The following is a 10649-nucleotide window of genomic DNA, read 5'->3' as shown; positions in this document are numbered from 1 at the left end:
AATTAATTTAGATTAAGAATAGTAATTTAGCAAATTTAAATTATGGAAAAAATTATAGAATTCTTGTAGTTTTTTATTGATGTTTTATTCACTAAACGACGTATTTTAAAAAGTGAAGAGTGATTTCAGCACTACAACGACTGTTTGTAATATAAAACATGAGAAGTTAAAATATTTATAATTTATATTTCAGCACAGTTTTATTTCAAATATATTATTTTATCAACTATTATTACAATGCCAAAGCGAAAATCTACCAATCAAATTCTGATTGATCAAAAACGAAAAAGAAGAGCTTTAAAAGCAGCTAGTGAAGCTGGTTTAGAAGATCCTCTTGAAAGTGTTGAAAGAAAAAAGAAACATTACGAAGACAACAAGTCTTTGTATTTACAAAGAAATCATAATAAGTACTTGGAAAATCCACAATACTTTAAAGATAATGCCAAAAAAAATTATGAACAAAGTCCCGAAAAAAAGAAACAGGCGAGCCGCAATCAATATTTGTCGAATCCGCAATACACTATTACAAAGATGGTTTCACGGTATAATGAAAATCCCGAGTATACAAAGGAGAGAACACGACAACGTTACCAAACAAATCCCGCTTATGTTAAGAATATGACAAAGGAAAAATACAGAATCAATCCCGAGTACACAAAGAATATGACACAGGAAAAATACAAAACCAATCCCGAGTACACAAAGAAGATGACCCAGGAAAAATACAAAACAAATCCATCATACACAATCAATAAAGTTTTAGAACATAATAAGTTAAGACCGGATCAACCACAAAAAAGAAGTAAAAAACAATACGAAAAAGTTAAACTTGCCCGAGGGAAAAACGTCGAAGCCGCAATCAATTTGTTTCAAGCCAAATCAAGAAAAATGTGCGAATATCCTTGCAATATTTGCCATCGCATTTTTTGGAGGGATTCTGTGGTTCAACTAAATATTATAAAACACCAAGCCCACGCTTATACTACCGAATTGGAACATCATGGCCTCAAATGGATCTGTTCAACTTGCAAGCGACATCTTCTAAAGGATTCCATTCCTCCTCAAGCTTATATAAACAATTTTGCTTTGCCTACACCAGATCTCCCAGCGTTAAATGACTTGGAAAGACATCTGATATCCCCAGTCATTCCTTTCATGAAAGTGATTTCGTTGCCGAAAGGAATGATGAAGGGTGTTCATGGTCCAGTCATTTGCGTTCGGAGTGACGTAGAAGAAACCGCCAAAGTTTTGCCGCGATCCCTGAATGATGACACCTTTATTAGGGTCAAGCTAAAACGGAAACTTAAATACAAGGGTCATCATTTATATCGTTACGTCAATGTGCAAAACGTTCGCATCTGGTTGAAATATTTGAAAGAGAATCACCCAGCATACAAAGGTCAGTAACATGTTAGCTAATTTATATAATATTGTGTTAAGCTTAATATAAATTTCATAATGTGAAATTTCATCACAAATCGTAAAATCGCAACGAATATTAAGCCTATAAAACACACAATAAACAATATTTTAAATCGCTATGAAGGTTAACTAATCACCAATAGTTATTTTAAACGTAAATTTAGGCCGTTTTGGTAAATTATGACGTAACAATGGCAAAGGCTTAGTTTTTAAATAGGTTTTTTGTAACTTTTTTGCGCTTTAATGTTTTGCAATATTTCGACGTGAATATGTTTTAGCAAAAGGTTATTTAAGTATAACTTATATTTATTTACTAAACAAGCCTAGGAAATAGGTAAGAACTACCCTAACGATAGACAAATAAAACGTAGGCTAGTCAGCGTGTAAAAATCTTAAACTGTTTGACTGCCATTTTTTTGGTTGCTTATAAGGAAATTAAACTAATTTAAAAATACAAAAAAAATTTGAACAACACTGACTATTTTTTTGTTATATAAAATTGTGTTATTAACCAAACTTCTGATAACTTTTTTACAGATATAGTAATTAATGAAGCACAGTTATTGGAATGGAATCCTGAGGTTGAACAAGAAAGGTTAAAAGAAGACGAAAATTCAGGTTAAGATTTTAAGTAACTTTGATATAAAGAAATTTTACTTGTAAGATATATATATATGTAATTTTAATTTGACCCAAAAAACTTTTTACATAATTTAAAATTTATTTATAGAAAGTATATAATAGTTTATAAATTGATTTATCAAGCTAGTTAACCTTGTATTTTTAATAATTATTTTTTTACTATCTTATTTATAGTGTTTAAAATAAAATTACAGATGAGGAGCAAGTAGGTATGAGGGAAAGCAACAGTGGGGGCATAGATAAAATCATCGTTGAAATTCTTTTTGGAGATGATGAGTTAAGTATTGCTTCAACTGATGGTCAAGGGGTGAGTATTGCTTCGACTGATGGTCAAGGGGTGAGTATTGCTTCGACTGATGGTCAAGGGGTGAGTATTGCTTCGACTGATGGTCAAGGGGTGAGTATTGCTTCGACTTATAGTCAAGGGGTGAGTATTGCTTCAACTGATGGCATAGGGGTAAGTAATTTCACTTTTGATGGTGACCAGGTAAGTCATGAGGTAGGTATGGATAAAGTAGAAACAGATTTTACCCAATCTACTGCTCCTCTTTATACTTGTTTTCAGCCTACAGATTTTGCCAAGCATGTTAGTGATGCAATCCATGATAATGTACTGTGCCTGGCTCCAGCTGAGAATAACACTCCACTCATGGCTATCCGAAATGAGGCTTTGGCTTTTCCATCAATTTTTTGTGATGGAGCAAACACTTTCGAAGAGGAGCGGCCTCAAAAAATTGGGATTGGTGCCTATTGTAACCGTCAGCTTTTTTCTTATTACAATATTTTTTCTAGTGACCCCACTTATATTTTTTATTTACAATATGTTAAAGAGATAACCGAGTTAATGTCTGCAATTTCCATTGCTATGAGAAAAAATAAGACGCCTTTGTTAACTACTATTACTCCTAAAATATTACTTAATCAAGATTCTTTAAGAAATATATTTAGGAATGATGAAGGTTACAAGTTTATGAAAACTGTAAGAGGATCACCAGCCTACTGGGAGAAAACAATGAATGATTTGTTTGCTATGATCAGGCAGCTGGGATTACCAACATTTTTTTGCAGTTTTTCAGCAGGTATATTTTACATTTATTTTTATGGTAATTTTAAATATAATTTTTTAACATTTATTATATAAAAAATTATAAATAAAAAAGCAAATTATTCGTATTTTTTAATGTTTTAAAAAATGTTTTCTCTTTTATTTTAAAAGGTGACCGCCGTTGGAAGGAGATTGTTCAGAGCATTTGCAAGCAATTAAATGTGGAGTACAAGGAAGACTTTAGTTGGTCTGAGTACTGTCAGTTGATTGCGAGCAATCCTGTGATGGCTGCGAGGATGTTTGATCGACGAACCAAATGCTTCTTTCATGATTTGTTGATGAACAAATCAAATCCAGTGGGAGAAGTTGTTGATTATTTTTACAGGGTAGAGTTTCAGGCTAGAGGTTGGCCACACATTCATGCTTTGCTGTGGATCAAGGATGCTCCTGTGTTTAAACATGATGATCCTGAAAACATCCGTGCGTTCATTGATCAACATATAACTTGTGAGATTCCTGATCCAGAGGTCGATCCAAAGCTTTATGAGATGGTCACTTCTACACAGACTCATAGCAAGAGACACACCCGATCCTGTAGAAAGAAAAACAAAACTTGTCGTTTTAATTTTCCTCGTAAAATATCTAATCGTACTTTTATATCTAAACCTAAAAATACAGCAAACAAATTAGAGGATGCTAAAAAAGTATTACTTCTTATTTTGGAAGCTATCAAAGAGCTAAATGAGAGTAATATTTTTTCTGCATCTGAAATTTTTAAGTTTGCTTGTATATCCCAAGATGAATTTGAAGACGCTGTTAATATTTTAGGTACACGAAACCAGGTTGTTTTAAAACGCAATTCGGAAGAGATGTGGATAAATTCCTACAACCCAAATTTACTTCGCGCATGGAATGCAAATATGGACATCCAATATGTTTTAGATCCATACAGGTATTATAATATATACAGTTTTATAAATTTTTTTTATGTGCTATAAAGTTACATTTGACCTAGACAATATCAATTGTAAAAGTCATAATTAATTTTTATTTTAATTTCACAGTTGTGTTATGTACATTCTCTCCTACATTACTAAGGAGGAGAGGGAAGTTGGAATGTTCATTAAACAAGCACAGAAGGAGGCGCGTGAAGGAAATTTGGATGCGATGAAAGAACTGAAGTCACTTTCTAATGTCTATCTTAGTCATCGGGAAGTGTCTGTGATGGAAGCGATCTATCGTGTTGGGGGTTTACCATTGAAATCGTGTACCAGAGATGTTGTTTTTATACCTGTGGATGCTGACAGTACCAGGTTAGTTTCGTTAGTCTTACAAATAACATGAAAAATAAAGAATTTTTTATATGTTTATTAGCTTTCTATAATTGTATAATTTAAAGTTAATCTCAGGTAATTTCAATATTAAATTAGTGCACTTTGTTAGATCAGATGTTAAATATCAGGTATAAAATATGCAATATTATTGTTATGTATGGGTTATCGAAGAGCTTTGGTTTTAAACTTCACTTTTATTTTAAGGATTTCTTTACCATTGTCAGTATTACAATCGCAAGCGGAAGATGGCATTCAAAATATGTGGATGACGAGTTTAATGGATCGTTATCTTAATCGACCTGATTTGCATCAATTCCAGAATCTCTGTTTGGCGGAATTCTGTTCCAAATATAGAGTAATTTATGATGATTCAAAAGATGGAGCAGATGATGGAGATGTGTCAGAGTATTCTGTGTTTTTACTAAAAAATGACATGGGTCGTATTAAGAAACGGTGAGCTACACGTTTTTTCATGATGTATAATGTGTTTTACCTATTCCAATTAAAAATTACATAAAATATTTTTTTGTTTTAAAATTTTTTTTTTGTCTACATAGCCTATAAAGTAAGAATAACAACTATTTTTATACCTTTTTTTTAATTATATATTTAGAATGGGACGGTCTGCAGTGATTAAACACTGTAAGCTCAATAAAGAACGAGACGGTGATCAATATTTTGAAAGAATCTTGCGATTGTACTTTCCTCATCGTAATATAAAAGAACTCATACCTGATGGTCATAGCACTTACGAAGATTTTTATGAAAACGGAGAAATTTTCACAACAGATTCTGTTTTGAATGTGAAGGATGTTGTAATTAACAACATGGCAGACTTCACAAGCCACATTGAAGAAGCATTGGAAACAGCGGCAGAATCGATGGATCTGGAAGATCTTGAAGATGCTTGGGCAAACTTAGCTCCCCAAACTGAATCAGATCGACTGGAATTGAAGGACCTTAAAAAATCTGACGTTGTTGATAGTGAAGAAGAAGAGGTGCCAGCTGAACTGACTGTTGTGAAAAATCTCCCAACTTCTCAAATTTCCGAATGTGTGAGTGCTCAACCATCAATTGCTTATGCTGAGGGTATGCATATGATACGGACTTTAAACGGTAATCAACATGCTATATTCAACTATGTACGTCTTTGGTGTTTAAAAAAATTAAATAAAGACACTCCTGAACCTTTAAGACTATTTTTGACTGGTGGTGCTGGAACTGGAAAAAGCCATATGATTCACTGTATTTTCTTTGAAATGCAACGTGTTTTTCAAAGAGCAGTTGACACTCCGGATAGTTCTTCTGTGTTATTAATTGCTCCAACAGGTGTCTCTGCTTTTGCCATAGGGGGTCAAACCATTCATCATGCTTTCCGTATCAGTCCAGGAATGAGGCTGAATCACATGAAAGGTCTTACTGAAGAAACTGCAAACACACTACGATCACAATATCAAAATCTTAAACTTTTAATTATCGATGAAATTTCAATGGTCAGCAAGGAAATGTTAGGTGTCATTAGCGAACGTCTTAATCAAATTCTCCGACCAAATTTAAAAAATTCTTCTTTTGGAAATGTTGGTGTGATTGCAGTAGGTGACTTTCATCAGCTTCCTCCTGTCAAAGCTCGTGCTTTGTATGATGTTGATCCTGGCTCCCTCCTTCCTGAACACTGGCTTCATTTCAAAGTTCACCATCTTGATGAAATTGTGAGGCAGAAAGGTGACCAACAGTTTGCGACAATGCTAAACAGACTTCGAGTCAAAGTTAACACAATCATTCAAAAATCAGACGATGAATTACTTCAATCTAAAATTTTAAACAAAGATACTAATTTGGGTAGTAATATTTTGCACATATTTGGCACTAATCGTGAAGTTAATATGCACAATTCTAGAGTTATTGAAAAACTGGACAATCTGTACGACTTGAAAGCTGTTGACATTTCGAAAAATTTGAGTGGAAAAACCTGTATTGAATCTGTGAATTTTAAATATCCTGCAGCAGCCTATCAAAAAACTATAATTTTTGATGGGGTTATTCAAGTTGCCGTGGGATGTCGTGTCATGATCTTGGTGAACATCGACGTAGCTGATGGTATCTGCAACGGTTGTATTGGAACTGTAAGATGCATCATTGAGGGTGAAATGAAATATGGTCTTCCCCAATACATCGGAATCTCATTTGATTCCCCTAAGGTTGGGAAAAATCGTAGATTAAAACAACCGTACTACAAAGAGGTTGGTGAAGATTGTCTTTTGATCGAACCACATCTTTGCCAACCAATTAGATCTGGGACCAAAACTTACAGCAGATACCAGTTTCCAATACGTCTTTGTTATGCCTGCACTGTTCACAAAATCCAAGGGATGACACTTCAAAATGCAGTCGTTGACATGGCTAAAATTAATCGCGCAGGTAACTTGATTAGTTTAATATTGTACGTAAAAAATGTAAAGTCAATTTTTTATGTTAAACTACATTTCTAAATAAATTATTTATGTTTTTTAGGACAAGCTTATGTCGCTTTAAGTAGATGTCAAGAATTAAAAGGATTGCATCTCAAAAATTATAATTCGGACTTTATCCATACCAAACATTCGATTATTCAAGCTGTGGAAAAAATGCCTAAAATTATTTCGCATCAACTATTCCCCATTCAAACTTTAAAGCAACATGATTCTCATTTAGTAATAACTGCAATTAATGCACAATCTTTATCTTTGCATATTGATGATTTCAAATCCTACCATGAACTTTTAAAATCAGATGTTATTTGTGTCAGTGAAACATGGTGTAAAGAGACAGATTTAACTACGAGGTACTTTTACTTTATTTAGTTATCTATATATTTACTTGTTTGTTTTAATAATTTTTAGTTGATGAACTAATAATCTCTTACAGTCGCTAATTAACTCAATTTACATTATTTTTAGGTTTGAAATCGAAAGCCATTTCCTTTTACGATTTGACCGAAACAAAGGATCGCGAGGTGGTGGCATAATTATTTACATAAAAAACAATTTGAATCATCAATTTCTTGAACAATATTCGGACTCCTATCATAATCAAATCATGTGTGTCAAAGTTAAAGATTGTGTTATATGCGCAGTGTACAGGCCCCCCAATTCAACAACTACCAACTTTCTAAGATTTATTTTAAAAATTCAAAAATCTTATGGCACTGTAATTTTATTGGGTGATTTCAATGAAGATTTATTAAGGTAATTTTTAATTCATTATAAGGTTTAATAGAAAATATTTTTAAATTATATATAGATTATAATTTTCTTATACACTAATTTTATTATTGAACATATTGTGGTTATTTAAAAAGATTATTTTTAAATTTTAGTGATCGGAGACTTCCTATAAATGAAGAATTGGTCGAAAACAAATTTCTGCAATTAATGAAGACTTCTACAACAACAAACAACACGTTGTTAGATCACATTTATACTTCAAAAAAGCTGCCTTGTCATGTGGGAATTCTTTCTGTGCATTTCAGTTACCACAACGCCATTTATATCGCCTTATGCAACAATGAAAATTGTGAATATAATCAAGGTAAATCACTAACCAAAAATAAGTTTAAAATTTTTAAATTTTTCATAAGTTTATGTTGTATTTATAATATTTTTTTTTACTCTACAGCTGCTGCAAATCATTTTTCTTTGGAACATATTAGTAATAAGACTCTACAAACTAATTTTAAATCCGAAACACCAATCATTCAAGTTAAATCTAGTAAAAACCACATAAAACTTCAAGTTAATTCATACAACCTTTCGGACAACACTCTTATTCATGGCAAAGCTCGAATTATCGATTTTATGGCAAGTAGAGTTTCTCATGATTTGGTTGATTCTTTAAGAAGAATTGGTTTCAATGTGACAGCAACTATCAACAATTCTCAACGTGGATATTCTTGTGGATACATCGGCATTGGAGCAAGCTGGTCAATCTATCGGGCTGTGATGAACGACGAAGATTGGCTTACCTGCTCTGTTTCTAATGTGGATGAATCAACGATTAATCAATACAATAACATTATTGACAAACAACCATTTCACACTGCACACTTTTTAAGTAATGATGACATAATTCAAATTCTTACACAGATACATATTTCACATTATGGTATTAATACACCCACACATTGGATAAACTCACCTATACCAATTAATTTGTTAAAACGGGACATTTTAAATGGCCCCACACGCCATTCAAGGCGACGACACCCACACAATAATGTTAGAATTGTTATAGTTAACACTGTTGAACAGTCGGCTGAGCGTTGTAATGAAGTAGCTGGTGCACATTGGTTTACTGTTGCTTATGAATTCGATTGATGCTTTTAAATTATTTAAATTTTAAAATTCTTTTTTATTTATTGTATTATGATTATTTATTTTAATTTTATTTATTCTATATTAGCTGATTTTTGTTTATTTCTGCATTGACCTATACCCTTTTATTTTTCTTTGCTTTAATTGATCTTAATTTTTTCTTTTTGATTGATCTATACACTTTTCTTTACTTTAATTGACTATACTTTTTCTTTGTTTTTAATTGACAAATTTTCTTTTTTTGTAATTGATCTTTACCCTTTCTTTTCTTTGTTTCTGTTAACCTAAAAACTTTTTACTTTTAAACATATTATACACCTTTTCTACACTCTTATTAATCTTTAACTATTTTTTTTTAACTTTTTTTATATATACTTTACTTTTTACCATTTTTTCCTGGATAAAAGCAACCCCTTGTCGTGGGATCTGGGCTTTAAACTAAGATTGCTTATTTATTTTAAAATTCGTTATTAACACTTCTTTAATTGAGGGTCTAATGCTTACCAAAAACAAATAAATACAAATATATTTTTATGTAATTACCAACAGCATCTCTATATTAAATTTATATATTGTTTTTTTTTCCAATGTTTAATATATATTTACTGTTGCTATTGATTTTTGTATACTTTTTTAGAAAATGTTGGTTGTAAGATTAATTTTTTAGCAATTTGTACCATTCCTAAATCTTTTAAAATAATGCTACATCTATAAAACATATAAATATATATTTTGTTGCATTTTTTCAACATTTCTTTGTCACTTTTGTTCTTTTATTAGTCTTCAAGTAATTTTAGGAACGTGTTTACAATTTTTTTATGTTTTACACTTTTAAAGGCAGTCAAAACTTAAAAATTTCCAAAGCAATAAAATAGTTTCCTTACATAACTTAGGAAAATATTATTTTTAAGAAAACTTTGTGGGAACAAAATTTTTTTTAATGAATATTTCTATAATTACTTTTTCAACTAATTCATAACTTTAACAATGTCCCAACAATTTGTTGTAAACCTAATTTAATTACATCAAGGCATTTATGGGAACAAAGCCCCATTGTTCTTAGCCTTGGTACTAAAATCTATTTATTAAGCAAAGTTATTTAGACTTTAAAGGAAGGTTGAATTTGCTAGCTAACCAAGTAATAAAATTGTTATTTTTCAATACATTATGTAAAAACAATAAAATGCAACACAGTATAAGAGAAACATGTAAAATTGTTTTTTTTTATAATACTTTAAACTAATAGATGTTATATTCGCTTGTTGAAGAATGTGGTGTTGTGGTGTGATTAGGATATTTATTTATAAAGGTGAGTCTTATGGGCTTTTAACGTGACATTAAGGCGACTTGAACATAAAATCTTATGGCTTCCAATTTAGTGCAGTGACCGATATACTATGCTAATAAACAGACACACGTTAATTGAACTTAAAAATATATAATAAATTCCAAAGTGTTATATATTAAAAATTATTTGCTTTTTTGTATAAATTAGGGTGTCCTAATTGTTACATGTAATCATTCACACCAAAGCCTGTGTTGCAAAAGCCTAACAGAACCCATCTATTTAATAAAATTATTTATTTAAAGCTATCAAGGGTTAAACTTATTTTGGCCTTTTTAAAAAAGGGAATGTGTTGTCCGTTTTTTTCCTATTTAAAATTTTAACATGAAAATAAAGAAATTGATTATTTTAAGTTCAACTTGTATGGTTAAAACTGCCTTTTAATTTAAGATAAGACTATTTTATACAGTTTATTAAGCGAAAACATGAAGTACACATACATTAGCACACGAAAAAACAAAATATTTACATTTATTTACACAAACCACTTTACTTTTTAAAATTTAAAAATG

General features: G+C 31.2%; 1 protein-coding gene across 1 annotated transcript; it reads left to right on the top strand.

Moving 5' to 3' along the window:
• Positions 1 to 237: 237 nt before the first annotated feature.
• LOC145742465 (uncharacterized) lies at positions 238 to 8795 on the top strand. The gene is made up of 12 exons (XM_082560243.1): positions 238 to 1399; positions 1960 to 2040; positions 2259 to 2822; positions 2895 to 3143; positions 3281 to 4061; positions 4174 to 4422; positions 4648 to 4896; positions 5057 to 6861; positions 6955 to 7264; positions 7380 to 7667; positions 7799 to 8010; positions 8098 to 8795. Exons 1-12 carry the CDS (start codon positions 238 to 240, stop codon positions 8793 to 8795), a joined length of 6648 nt encoding a protein of 2215 aa, XP_082416369.1.
• Positions 8796 to 10649: the final 1854 nt, after the last annotated feature.

The sequence above is a fragment of the Corella eumyota genome, chromosome 2, assembly GCF_963082875.1.
Source record: "Corella eumyota chromosome 2, kaCorEumy4.1, whole genome shotgun sequence".
Taxonomy (NCBI): domain Eukaryota; kingdom Metazoa; phylum Chordata; class Ascidiacea; order Phlebobranchia; family Corellidae; genus Corella; species Corella eumyota.
The sequence above is the reverse complement of the archived record's forward strand: the minus strand, read 5'-3'. Positions and strand labels throughout refer to the sequence as shown.